Here is a 15,048-nt window from a genome sequence, read left to right on the forward strand (position 1 = left end):
GAGAACGATTCCCCTGTGATAAAGCTACCCCAGCCAGCATGAACACATGAAACGTAGCAAAAATAGGAGTAACGGCACATGCACCAACCATTTGCTGTGGGACGCAATCTTTCTTTCCCTTGTATTTCAGGAATTATTAGTGGTACAGCTTTAACATCAAAGTGGTTTTCTTCCCATTTCAATTTCCTGCCATATGAAACTGCCAAGCACATCTGAGCCCCTCCCCAGCCTGCCTCCCTGCCATGACAGTAAACGCGCTTCCACTGCCTCAGGTTTGTCAGGAAGGAACAAACAAAGGTTTCTGTCTAGCACAAGTGTGGGCTCTCCACACTCGAGGACATCTTTTTCTGTAACTGACACTACTTTATAGATAGGTAAGAACGCATTTATAAAGGTAAGAATCTGCAAACTTTTTTTTTCTACACCATAAATCTATGTTTCAATAGGAGAAGTGTCTCTCGGCTACATGTGCATAGGAACTCGGGCACCGAGTCCCAACACTGAGGCTTCACTGAGACCCTGGAGCCGCACCTCACCCTTCCTGGACCTGCCTCACTGCCAACTGGTGCTGGTGGCATTGTGGAGAGGGCAACTGCCAGCCACTGGGGTGCACATCTACAAGGACCAACTTCTCTGCAGTAGCTTCTCTGCTTGTAGCAGTTGCTTATTTGCTGGGCACAGACAGGGCCAGGTCTTCCCAACTCCCATTTCCCCCACCTCACCATTTAGCCACAAAATGCTTGGTTTTATAAAGTATACAAAAGCCAGATGAGGTGATCAAACCCAGGATCCCTGTCTCAGCTGGAGCATCACCCCCTGATGTGCTCTGTGCCCGTACCTCCACGCAGACTGAACAGATGGTCCTGCTGTCCCAGCTGAGACCCAGTCACTGATCTGCTATTGCAACTGCAACTATCTCTCCTGTGCTCCATCCTTCCTATTGGGGAAGAAAAAAAAAAAAAAAGAAGAAGGAAAAAGAGCTGGCTCACACATTTTCTCACATTTCAGGGAAGGGTTCATGTCTGAGAACTGAGCTGATGCCCAGACTGCTCAGGGACACTCAGCCCTCCTGACCCAAACAGGCCAGCTGGGCTTCAATGAGTCCCACCTCAAGGTGCCCTGCAAATCACACCTCCCCTGACTCCCTCCTCCAGCACATTACCTAGCTAAAGGATTTGAGAACATGAATTCCACTAGAGGACAACGCACTTAAATACTGGGTGTTCTGATAGAATGCAGCCCTGTGTAATCATTACTTGGAAATTAAAACCCAAATTTACTTTTAAAAGATACATATACCTCAAAGAGTTAACATGAACCACGTGCGTGGGAACAGCCTTGGTCCACAGCACAAATACATCTTGCTTAGCCAGAAAAGCCTTTCTTGGTGACAATACTGTAACTGAATTTACAAGCTGAAACTGCTCACCCAGTATCTGAAATAGGTCACAACAAGGAACAGTTACCACGAGGACTTCACAGCAAATAAACTTGTAACTAAACATGCACAGATCATTATACATACAGTGATAAAAAAATAACGATGTACATTTTCTTGTAAGAAGAAATTAAGTCAATTCTTTGTGCATTTCAGGATCGAAACATCTAACCTATATAAAATTATTTTAAAATATGAAGTAAATATTTAAACCAAAACTCGAGAGATCTTTTGTAATCTGCAAAACCACCTTCTCGCTTCCATTCTTCTGTCTCTGACACAGAACAAATTCAGAACTTTAAGATACTTAATGTGCAGATATAAAAAAATATGTCCTTTGTGGCAAGCCTGAACATATATATATATATAATATATTTACAAACCTCCAGAACAAATTAGCATTAAAAAACACAGAAGTAGCAGATTGACATAGTGCTTTATTTAAGCTGTCTGTACGAAGGAAAATAATGTGCATCCCTATCATATATGTGTAAAAATACTAAGGATGTACAGTGTACAAAAACAGTTTCTTGTAGTTATTTCACATCCTTGTGGGTCATATACTTAAGGAAATAAACAGTTTAAGTATGACCAACAGTAATACGGTTTCTTGGGTTCATAGTCGTGTCTGCTTAATATCCTTAACCATATGACTAGATCTTGCATGGATCTAATGAAAGAACTAGCAAGGTCAAGAAATGTCACAAACTCTAAAGCTACAGGGAGGTAATTCAATTACCAATTTAGAGGTTTTTATTTAAATAAATACTTTACATTTCATGCTTGCCTGTAATGCACTACCAGGAGCAAGATAAGGAAATTCTACTGTAGACAGTACAAACAGTAGCAGCAAAGTGTGTACACTGAGGTGTAATATATAGACCCTGCAGTTAGTAAGGAGACACCTTACTTTTGTACTCTAGGAGAAGCACATGGCCCCTGCAAGAACAGTCAGCTTTAAGAAGCCGCGAGGATAGATGGAAAAAATGGAAAACAATACTGGAATAAATGTTCTTTAAGCAACAGGAATGTACTGGAAGATGGATTCGTGTGGAAAGCAAAGCTGTGTGCAAAACTGCCAAAACCCAAACAGAAATGACGTATTTCTCCAAGATGGCTGCAGTACAAGAGGGCATAGTGTATGTCATGGAAGTCAGTACAAGCTGGAGTCAGCATCTGAAATGTACTGTGCTCAGAAGGCTCATCAGGTACCCAGCCACCACCATGTGCTGCCCAAGTCCAACTACAACCGCAAGTGGGGAAAAAAAGAGCTTCCAAAGTTTCTCTCAGCACAGCCTGAATTCTTCTTTCATCCATTTCTAACACTGCTCAGAGAGAATCCCCCAGCCTGGGGCAGCATTAAATGACTGCTAACTCTTCATAGTATATACTTGATGAATGAGACTTTGGAAGGCAGCAACACAATGCAAGTTGAATGAAGCCTTAAGAGGTTTCCAAAGAATTCACGACAGATATTTACTGCAAACTGCATTCTAACGAGCTATGCAATGATGAATCAAACCCACCCACAGGGCCCCTTTCTTCTCAGCATGAGGAAGGGTTGGCCAGAGGCACAGCTCCACTCAGCCAAGAACTATAGGTGCCCTGTGTCAAAAACCTTATTGCTGTTATAAGCTGAAAACGTTGGAAAAAAATAACACCACAGGCACGGAACACAGATTTTGAACCACCATAGTTTCAGCCTCTTAAGCTTGAGGCCTTTGCAGAAAATTATAATGCCCATCTACTGCGTCATCAGTTACTTCAGTCACTCACTCACTGTCAGCGCAGACACTTCTACAGACCTGCCATGCATTTACTGCGCTCACTCCGTACAGAGGGATAATCTTTACACATATAGTGTTAGAAGGTGACAGCATCAGATCCTATGTACTTAGCATATACATCGTGATACAGTTCTAACTGATTATCCGTCCATCGCTAAAGATAAAACACTAAAAATTGTCTAAACTAGTCTGCGTCTTTAGCTGCCTTGCTGAAATGCCCGACTGCCCCTTGTCAGTCCCAGCACGTGCACTGCCAGCAGTGGGCTTCACGCCGGGACACTCAACTCCACATCAAGGGGCTAAGGAGGCATCTGGTATGGTCTCCTTTCAGACTCATCCCCTCACTCACACAGCGCAATGTTCTGATATCACAGTCTTTGTGGGAGCTAAAAAGATACAAACACAGAGATACTTCCAATGATAATCCCATGGAGTTGGGGTTCTCGGATGTCATTAGCAAGAGCGCGGTGCACATCCCTGCACTGCATAACATCCCAGCTCCTAGCACCAACGGGTTTATTATTAAGATTATCATTGCTGAAGAAAAAAGCTAAAGTTTATGCACATGCTCTGTTAGGTACAGATCTTCAGACGTGGAAAGACATCTTCCTAGCGGCAGTGTTTCTCGCAATGTCTTAAACTCAGTCAATCTGGTACCACAGTCACGGATGACATGCTGGGTTTCTCGAGGGCAAGCTTTCCTTGACAATGGCTGATCCCAGAAATTTACTATGTGAATTATCAGAATAAAGTGCTTTTCTTGTAATCACGGTGGTCTCATTGTTCAGATGTTTCCCTCACATAGAATAGAAATTTTCTATTGTGCTCTCAGGCTTTTTACAGTATCTTTATCCTGAATACAGCACAAGATGTAGTGTTCTTATTTAGTTAGTTTTAATCCTTTGACACGTGAAGTTGGAATTCCTCGTCTCCACTGCCAGAGAATTAAAAGACAGTATTTCACTCACAAAAATCTGATTCTAAGCAGTATGTACAATTTCAGAGCCTTGCTAATATCTCCACATTGGACAAAAGTGCGTTATCCCCTTCAGCTTGTACAGTCCTTCCATATATTACAACAAAATTAACTGCTCTAAGCCTGTTCTATCTAAGATGTAGCAGCATTTGCAAACATGACACATACAATCCTTATCTCTAAAAATAAATACTACCGCAGCATAACCAAAAAAAAAAAGTTAAAAAAAAAAAAAATTCAGAGTTAAACACCTGGAGAAAGAGCTAATTCACAAACTCAAAGTAAGGCAAACACCTTTTTACCCTGGTGCACACATTTGGGTGAAAAGCAATACCATTATGCCTGTCTACATTCTTCAGCCATCAGAGGTGATGTATATCATGAAAGAAAAAGAAAAGCATGAGATAGATGTTATCTGGTGCAAATTATAAGACCCCTTAAAGAACTTCAACTGCTGCTTTTATGCCTTCATTTCTTGCATGTATAATGTTTGATTCTCCGTGATTGCACATGAACCTGGAAGTTCTAAGTGGCAGGCTGGGTGAGCCAGCCCTTCTGCTTCTTCTGTAGTATCCAACAGTAATTAAAAAATAATATATATATATATTTATATATATCAACAGTTTAAATCCTTCTTTCAAACGTTTCCCGAGCAAATTTCAGCCAGATGTTATTGACAGAGACCTGCTTCAAGTAATGATATGCCTAACAAAAACCTTGCATATGTACATCACCACCCCCGTGTTTCCTTGTTCTAAACAGCACAAACAGATGCAAGAAAATATTATAGACTAGTCTTTTTTAGACTAAGTACAATTTTGATTCATCTTCTAGAAGAAGATAAGCTGGACCAACATATTTTTTTGTTTAGCCTCCACTGCGTGGAAAATCAGATGACTATTTGTGCACAAAGTGTACAGCGCTGACGTACGGTCATCTACCTTGAAAGAAACTTTGAGTAATTTCTTGACGTTGCTATTATACTGAGACGGTGGGCAGCAGCAACAGCGGGAGAGCGTAGAGAAATACCGTATTTCATGCAAAACCAAAACGGATTTTAGGTAGGTTTGGGAAAGAAATTTGTTCAATTTGGAATGGTCTCTGAAAGTGCCCCTGCTATCTTAAACGGTATCTAGAACTGGTGGTGATGTTCAGGAATCATTTTCAGTGATAAACCTAAGATGACAGTGAAGCAGCAGAACAAAAAAGTTATTCTCGTCCACTTGCAGAGTAGGAAAACTGGGGGAAATGCGGCCGCCTCTCATTGTCCATGCAGTCCATACCATCCTCGTCATCTGTAGTAAGAGAAAGAGAAATTCAAAATGTCATTACATTTATAACAACATTTTATTTTTCATCTGATACGCAGCCCATCTTTCAGAGCTCAGTGCTGAAGTTAAGGGCTCACGCTCACTCGGTAGAATTCAGTAAGCCATCTTTTATAGCAGTACAGCGGGGTTTTTTTGCTTGCTTTGGTTTATTGAGGTTTTTGTTTTGTTTTGTTTGCACTATGACACCTGAGGACTTCAATCACTACTACCTCGTCTGAGCTAATCAAAACACGCCAGCACATCTATTCTTCTGGGAGCATAGGAAAAAAGAAGACCTTGCTCATGGAAGCAGTGAAACAGATTTCACTGCTTCAAGCTGAGTCCAGAAAATGATCATCTTCTTGCAGACATATATAAGTACTTTTCCCTTTTGAAGAGAGTTAAAAGGAAGAACATCAGCAAAATTAACAGTTGATAAAGATTCTACGTATTTCAATTCTTACATATTATTTTTTAGTAAACTATTTTGTAGTATATAGGGGACTCGGAAGAAATCAGCGCTAAGCCAAATTCACAAATATTTTTATTTACATAATTCCTGTTGTGCCTTTGGAACCCAGACCCCACATGTTGCCTCACTCTGAGAATCTGGATCTACATTCACGTGGATTTTTAAACAGTGATTATCCTTGAAGACACCTATTGAAACTGTGACTCATGCAACAGTGCACTTCTGTGGAACCTTTTAGAATTGTATGTCATGTTATAGGTGCAGTTTGGTTACTGAATATACAAGATATGTTGTCAGCATCCATGCACTGCTGCTGGTAATCACCCTTATTTTATTATTCCTACAGCCAGGGTGGGCTGTAGCCTGCGCTGCTTCAAACAGCAGCAGCATTGCCATCACCAGAGGCCAGGGCAGGTGCTAGTGGGAGACAGGTAGCTTCTCTGAGCTGGTATTAATTGCCTGCTCCAAATTCAAAAAATTCAAATCTGAAATCTCAGTAGTATCCAAGTATTTTGTGTTGCTTCAGTAGTCAGTGAAGAAATATCCATTATCAGTGCACATGTGGAGTTCCAAGAATCATGACTTTATGGCACTCAGTCAACAGCCTCTAAATTAATCCATACTTAAACAAAATTTGTTCAAATTAAAGATATGAACAAATTATTAAGATAGATGGGAAAAAAAACAGTAATTTTTTCCAGAGCAAGAGGACTTAAAAATCACTTGAATGGCTGCAATCAAACACAACAAATAAAAGCCCAGAAAAGTACTCCAGATTTGTGCAATACCACAAACCTATGTCTAAAGCTGAGAATCCTAACTCAAGGGAATAGGAGCCTTCTATATGACTGGGTCATCAACTTTAATTATAGAAGTTACTGCCTACTTTTATGACCCTCTTTTACCATCCCCCCAATTAAAAAAATAATCTAAGAAAGAAACTGAGCAGCAAGACTTTCACTGCGCTTTAGCACTGGCTTGGCAGTGACTCCGTTAAGCCCCAGCTCCTGCGCAGCAGGAGATGATCAAACAGTGGTGCAGTTAAATCCACTCCAACACAGAAGGCTTGTGCAAGGCCCACTGCACCAATTATGTCTACATTAACAACTTCTTTAAGAGCTCTGCTAAGTACACGACTTGATAGGAAATTTCATTTTCAAATAATTTTCATGTAATGGATATCTACACAAGGGACATCCACTTGTCTCCGGCAGCTTTTTTCCTTTTCTTTTTTTTTGTCTGAAGAATACTTTAAAATACACATGTCTGGGACATATACAGCCACCCAGCAATCCGAAGCTGGTGTTTTCCAGAAAAAGAGAATGACAGAACTGTAAGCTAAGTTAAATAAAAATAATATTAACATGCAAACAAACAAAACACACACGGTGATCTAATGCTTTAAGCTTTGTAATTATTCCTTCTTCAAAAGAACTCTCTTTTTGGGAGCTACTTTTACACACTTCCATACGAAGATTTTTGCTATTAACAGTGAGAATACCTTTCCCATTCAAACTGAAGAGCCTTCTCACACAGCGCTTTATCATAAACTTGTTGTTTTTAAGTTATGCTCCTGTATAATTTTTGACTTACATTTTTCAGGCGGTGTTATTGTAATAGTCTGAGCTGTAAATTCTTCATCGAAATACCTGGTGTCTGTCTCAGATGTCACTTGAGGTTTAAAAGGAGGTACAAGCTGAAAGAGACCAAGAAACAGAACAAGATTACTATACGTGAAGCTAACCAAATTATCACAAGACAGGATTTACAGTTTTTCTTTTTTCCCTACACCCTGTATCTAACAGAGTTACAAAGGGGTCACTGAGAGACAGCCGAGTCTCTAACTCCTGGTAAGAGATACATGTCATTATAGACAATCTCAACAATACTAGTTCAAAACCTAGCTAACAGCAAGGTTAACTGCAAGTATCATCACTCTTACATGACCTGCACCAGCCTTGTTCTCCAGATCTTCCAGAAGAACAGCCTATAGGTCAGAGATTCTAACCAGAATGCACATTCAGTAGCATACTGCACACTGTAATGTGCAGTCCATTATAATGTGTTCAAATCTGAGTTTAAAACTGCCACCCAGTTCTTCCTATGTTTTCCTTCTCACATCAGACGTATTACACTGACCACTGACAACATGCAAGTTTTCTTAGCTGGATAAAGTCACCTTCACCATCTTTGGTACTACAAAACTCACAGTAAGACACTGTGTGGTTTGGACATGGTACCAGATTCTGCTCTCCTTTCCAGGAGAGAGCTTCAGCATTAACTTTCACTCAGCAGTTTGACCCTTCTCTCCCTGCAATGGTTTGTCCTTCTATCAGCTCCATCAGCTCTATTTCATTCGATCCAAATCTTCACCTCTGATGTGAGGAGAAGACAGTGGCTTACACAGTCTGTAACAAATACTATTTAGAACAAAGTGGTTGATGAAAAACAAAAGGTAGTGCAGGGTAAGATCACAACATACAGCCATGTATGGGTTTGCAGCTGAGGAAGAAAGAAAGCGATGCATTAGCTGATCTGTTCTTCCACAAAGGAGGATGTTTGGTCCTCCAGCGCTACACTGAGGAGCCAGACTTCTAAATGAATAGACAAGTGCTCATCGACAGCTCCCCGTGAGCCAGATGATGAAAATGCCAGTGATGCCACAAGTCCAGATGTCTGTGTAAGTAAAAGAAGAAGACAAGAAACTCCAGTCTATAACCAGAGGGGAAGAACCCAGTGCAAATTTGCAACACTGGTGTTCAGCGATTCACTCATCTTACAGAAGCACCTTTCATTTTCTAGACATGAAAAGCAGTAGGAGGCTTCAGAGGCTGCAAAAACAAACCATGCAGCTTCTCCACAAAAGCTCATGCTGTATTTATCCAGGCGGCACCTTCACATACACTGATGCTTATGGGAAAGAGGAAACGACAGCTGAGATCAAGAGGCACAAACACAACTCAAGAGAGCAGCAGGGAGGTTCCTTCACTCTTCTCACATGCTCTGCCTCCTTCCCTCACCACATCTCCACCAGCTGGGAGGTCCCCTGAACTTCCTCTCGTCCTGCTCTCCTGGCCTTTAACCAGCACAGCCGTTTCTAAAGGCCTGCTGGCTTCCCACTCCAGAAGCCCTGTCTGCCACCACATATACACCTTCCCCTTCCTCAAACAGAGTCTTTCTCTGACCTTCATATAAGTGCAGAATGACTTTGAAGACAAACTCCTTGTTTTAAAGGCAGAGCCTCTAGAACAGTTTACCAGTTGCTCCACAATTCTTGTCAAGACACAAGGAACTTCCACACACTGCTTCGGCATCACCTCCAGAAGAAATACAGTACAAAATCCTTTCCTGTCACATAAAGCAGAAGCTGGGAGAATGGTATGAGTGATGTGCGTAAGTGCACACAGAAGGGCACTGCACCTCATCAGTACAGCCGGGAGATTATAGACTGAACCACTCACTTGAGACAGATTTTGTAAGGCATGTCACCAACATGCCGGGCCATGCTACAGAAACTTGGCAATTATCTTTCTGGAGTGATGCCATCTTTGTTCATTAACTGTCAGCTTTTATTTAAAAGCAGAAAGTAAAATCTCCAAAAATCTCAGCTGCAGTGAAACTGCTAGAAAGACAAATAAGGTGCAACTCCTGCACAGATAACCACTTACACTGACACAGAGCCTACATAACAACCCAGAAACTTTTCCACGCAACCCAGAAGGGTGAACAAAATACACAATATTGAGCACAGCCCTGATAACCACAACATGATGTTGCCTCTCCATACTCAGTGGTATTGGTGCTTTAGTGTCACAGAGAAATGGTATCTAACAGCTCTCACCACTTCTGACCCATGAAATCAGAAAGTCCCAAAACAGTAATGCGAGTACCACAAGGCACACATGGTGACAGGTGTCCAAAAGGAATAATAGAAGCTTCAGCTAAACACAATCCTTGTCTCCTGCTGCTCAATCCTGCCTGCCTGGATGTGACAATTTGCCCTTTTCTAACACTTTGTTCCATTTCAGGCAGACCCTTCAACCAGAGAGGAGACTCTGCCTTCAGCAATTGACTCTAAGGACCAAAAAACACACGTTTTGTGCGTTCATGTATTATACACACACACACACAAACACACGTATGTGTACATACGTACACGTGTGCAAATAAAGAAATGAAAGACTAAACTCAGCACTGAGTTAACTGTCTGTAAGAGGTGATGTTTAAGACAAATTCAATTTCATACCTGTCAATCTGAATCTACCCCAGACATTTCCAAGGCTTAACGTTAGAAATGACAGCAGAAGCAGTATCAAATTCTTAGTATTTTCATTATCGTATATTATGGCATTTCCATTTGGCATCCATCAAGAGTAACACGTGAGGAACACCACTGTTTTCCCACAGTTCAAGACCCAGAAAACTTGTCACCCACCTCTTGGGGGAACACAAGGGGCAGGTAGGCACCTGAGTACTTCAATCACATAGAAATGAACAGGCAGCCTCTGTGTTTGAGCTTTTTCATGCTGATGTAAGAGCTACACTAGTACTTCTGTACAAGAGGAAATATACATGTTATTAGCTCAAATACAACCTGACAGGAAACATTTGTCTTGGATCATATGGGAAGTGACCTGAGCTGCTTTAGAGTGTCTGTGACGTACTCAACCTGTCAAGTGAAAAATGAGATGCTTAAGAATTGTTATTGTCCCTCTCCTTTTAATTTAAAAGGAATTTTCCTTCCAATGAACTCAAAATTAACGAAGCCACAAGAATCCCACCCACCAACAGCCTGCAGCTGAAAAGCACTCTGAGATGAAGTGCTAAAGGAGGAAGAGGTGCAGCTGTACACCACCCTCTCTGAATTGTTCGCGCTATTTAAATAAACTATGTAAGTGGATTATAACCTCAAAACTCACAAACACGAATTCTTTAAGTATTGTATCAATGTAAAGAAGTGAGCACTGTTGTCCAGATTCTGTTTTTATTCACGAGGAATAACGATTTGAATCTTACATCTGTGGTTCAACTTCAGTATGACATTCTGATTTGTTCAATCAAAAACAAGATCACTGCTGCATCCCAATGTGTTTTCCTCTTCTATACTAACAAATCACAGTGTATGAGAAAAATTCGTTGTTCCTCAGAGTTTACACATTTTGAAAATGCAGTTGTTTCTCTAATACAAGATATATTTCAGTAATGCCTTGCATTGCCATCAAATGCTGCATTTCAACAGTTGCCAGTTAGTTTATTATTTAGGTCTGATACATGTCAAAACCTGTGTCAAATGCTACAGTTCTTCCTGGCTACAAAAGTTAATTATACGTTGGTAGTTAAGTGCTCAACATCTGATGTCCAGAAATCGAACTTCCATCTATGTTAAACTCTACTGGAGAACTACGCAGAGCTGTGATTGTCAAGAATCAAACCACAGAGTCAGATTAACCTATTGAGAACAGCAGGACAGTGAGAGGAGAATGGGGTCACAGCACTGAAATACACCTTTCCATGTCACCACTAGGTGACATGGAAACACCTCAACTTTAAGTGCTGAAAACATGTCACAGTTTACAGCCTTCCCAACTCAACATACTGCATAACTCACTGCAAGACACTGCAAGTAAACAGACTATTTTTACTGAAACTGAAATAACAAGGCAATAACAACAAAATAACAATTAAGCGTTTTAATAAGACACTAGCAAAGTCCATCTTTAGATTTGATTTTTTTCTGATGCATATCTGTTAAGGCGTTCTCTCATTCATATGTCTTTTAAGCTCCCTTGGTGATCTTAAATATCCTGCAGATACTAACAAACTTCATGATCCTAAAGATCATGCAGGCATTACTAGTACCCAAAGCCTTAGCTCAGACTTTCAACACTAGATTGTCAAGAATATTTTCATAAAAATATGTTTTTTTAAAGTACTTGTTTTCCTTTCCTAACAACATTTTTTGATCCTTTTTCTGAAAATAGCTCAGTTACCAAAGGAAACAGGAGCTGACAAGATTTTGCACTCTGTCTACCTGGATGTCCTTTCCCCAAAAATTCTGAATGGCTGGGCAAACACACCATGATGGAGGAAAATCCTACCAAAACCACCAAATTGAGCTTATGGAGTAGGAAACAGCCATTCCCACCCCATCCCACGCCCAACCTCTAAGGGAATGACAGGAACCTCAGTTGAGATTCAAAGCACAGGACAGCATAGAGCTGGAAGTGACCCTGAACCCCAGTAAGAAACTACATGTGGGATGGGGTTGGAAGTGCTTCTGAGCAGCGGAGGAGGTGGCAGAGATGGGATTTCAGCAGTGGAAGGACATGGCTGGTTCATCAGGGTTTTGCCCACAGATGAACTTTTTTCCTCAGAGCTGCAATGAGAACAGCTTGTTTTTGAATCAAACACCTTTATGCTATACTCTGCCTTCTGTAAATTCTAGCAGCTAAGCAAAGAGGTGGCAATCAATCATAAGGTCTACATACAGCAAGTATTACTGGAGCACATTGAAAAGATCAGCCTGCTTAGCAGATTTCTGATGTTTTCACTACTTTGTATGGCAACAACACAAAAGCAAGTAATGGGTCATTTCTACCGGCTTTATTACACAGCAGGTAATCGTACCAAAATAGCATGACTCACATAGCAACTGCTTAAAGCCAGATGCTGGCGTTTTCCTATTTCTCTCCTACCTCTTCCCTTAAAATCTGACCAGTGAAAGTACCTAAATACGCATTCCGCATTATACTTATGTTGCAGATTTTGCCAGATTTAAACACAGGGTTTTAATCATGGCATTTCATCTTCTGTTGTGGTTGTGCCTTAAGAAAAGCACAGGCTGGAGGCTGAGGACCAGCATTTCACAGCTGCCTGACCTGCTGGAGAGGTGTCCTTGTGCTCAGCAGGGCTGTAATCATCCCTGCCACTTGCCCCACTACCTTCCCAGCACTAGCAGAGAAATTTGCTTCAAGAACAGTCAGAGAGACTAAGAAATCATAAGACATGTGTAACTCAGCCCAAATTCCTGCCCAGCCTCTTCTTCCTTTCCATCCCTATTACACACAGGAGGAAACCCAGGCTTTGCTAAGAGGTCTGGATGTCCTCTGACGGGGGCCACCTGAGTGCTTCAAGCTGTACACCTGAACACATACCCTAATTCCTACCTTCAAACTAATGCCCATGTGGTTTTTGTTCAGTGAAAGATCCTAGACAGAACATCTGACAATTTCAGAATATTTCTGCAATCCAAATAAAAGCACCCTAAAACAATTCCTAAATGAGTAACAGCAATGTCAAAAAGCTTCCTGGTCCTAGCTAAAAATAAAACAAATGATTTATTTAGAAGTGTACGAGCTTTTGAAGTCCTCAGAGTTTGCCAAACTATTCAATTTCTCATAGTCAGGCACAGAAATGAAAACTCATCAGGGTTGAGCTGGTCACAGGAAGAACCTGGCATAGACTGCCCTCTTTCATATGCCTTCATGATTTTTCTGCCAAATATAAATACATCTGACCACAAATGCTAAGTACTATACATTTTTCATTTAAAGTCAACGACCTTCTCTGCTCCACAATGTACCATACACTATTTTATTATCACTGCAAAGTACCAAATTAGTTTAATTAGTTAGCAGTATCAGCGAGCTAATAATTCCATTCGACCATTTGGATCCCTTTGACCTGACAGAGCTCGTGTTTGCTGTGAAGCACTCCAAGTTTACAGACACATAATGCTGCCTCCAATCACACTCATGAAGTGATAACCTGGTAAGTACAGAGATGTACTCAATCTCGAGTAGAAATGATCAAAATCAGCGGCACGGTGGTACAGCATACACATGTACAAAATGATTCCCCTGAAACTACTTGGAATGCACATGATTTTTCGTTTTCTATTAGTCTGAATGCAAACTTCAGTTCCTTCATTACTACGAGAAACACATGCTTGAAATGCAGCCAGAAAATTACAGTTTCATGGTGTACAAACCTCAAAAAAGAATGCTGTGAAATATCTCTACTATGCAAATAATTATATCAACTATAAATTTCATCAAGTGACCCTACTACTGAAATCTGTACTACTAATAATAAACAGCAACAGAAGCAAGCATTGGATAAAGCTATTTGAAAACCAAATTTGTTCGATGCACACTCCTGAGTTGTTTTAGAAACTGTATCACATAGCAAACCCTCAGAAACCTTCTCACAAGCACTGTAATAAAAATACTTGGTTAAAGTTCATTAAGCTTATTATTATGCTAGAAGTTCACATTTCAGAACACCGTCTTGCACTCTGCATACTTCAGAACTGATAAGACAGCGTGTGCACAGAAGGAATGCCTGGACTTCTGAACCTACCAGACAAACGGCTTTACAATAGCAATACAACTATTTTTGAATTAAATAGAAAAACATACTGTCTGAACTAATTTTAATGAGCTATTTTTCCATAAAGAATACACTGTGTGCCAATACTGCACAAAAATAATTCCTCTGGTCCTGGAAGTTAACTGAGGAAATCCAATTCATCTTCCAGTAGCAAATTTAGTTTCTCAAAGCAGCAGTGGAAAGTGTAAACACAGAGTGACTGCCATCTCTCCAGTTACCACATTCCAACAAGCCATGTCCACCTCCACAGGCAGAAAAGCAAAATACCTGCATTTATGTCAAAGCAAAATACCTCCATTTATTTTAACAGCACGGAATAAGATTAGGATGGAAAAAACACTTGCTGTGTTGATTCGGAAATATTCAGAGCCTGCACTTAAAAGTTAAGAGGATCTGTATTGTAAGAACTAAGCTTGATGTTGAACAGCGTAGAATTGAAAGTTCTGTTTTAATCTAAAATTGGCAGGAAAACTTTTTTGATGGAGTGAGAGTAATGAAACGGCTTTTTCTTTCTCATCCTCTCCCAGCACTGTGCAATGCAATCTATTCTCTGTCCTCAGTTTGGAGTTTTAGATTTTATCCTCAGAGTGCTTCCCTGCAACTGCCTAAAAACAACCAACCATTCTGAGCTCATAAAGTAACATGGTTAATATCATACTCGTTAAGGTTATTTA

The 15,048-nt window shown here is 40.6% G+C and overlaps 1 protein-coding gene across 2 annotated transcripts in view; it reads right to left on the reverse strand.

Moving 5' to 3' along the window:
• Window positions 1-1,855: 1,855 nt before the first annotated feature.
• The window catches only part of AKT3 (AKT serine/threonine kinase 3), a 133,343-nt gene continuing 120,150 nt past the window's right edge, over window positions 1,856-15,048 (reverse strand). For both annotated transcript variants that reach the window (XM_042811592.1, XM_042811601.1), the window contains 2 exons: window positions 7,577-7,679; window positions 1,856-5,496 (listed from right to left, as the gene is read on the reverse strand). In XM_042811592.1, coding sequence (XP_042667526.1) covers window positions 5,411-5,496; window positions 7,577-7,679 — 189 coding nt within the window. In that variant the 3' untranslated portion in view covers window positions 1,856-5,410. The remainder of the gene's footprint in view (window positions 5,497-7,576; window positions 7,680-15,048) is intronic.

Source organism: Centrocercus urophasianus, unplaced genomic scaffold (assembly GCF_019232065.1).
Source record: "Centrocercus urophasianus isolate 14NV4802_14NV808 unplaced genomic scaffold, USGS_Curo_1.0 seq_10, whole genome shotgun sequence".
NCBI classification, from domain to species: Eukaryota; Metazoa; Chordata; class Aves; order Galliformes; family Phasianidae; genus Centrocercus; species Centrocercus urophasianus.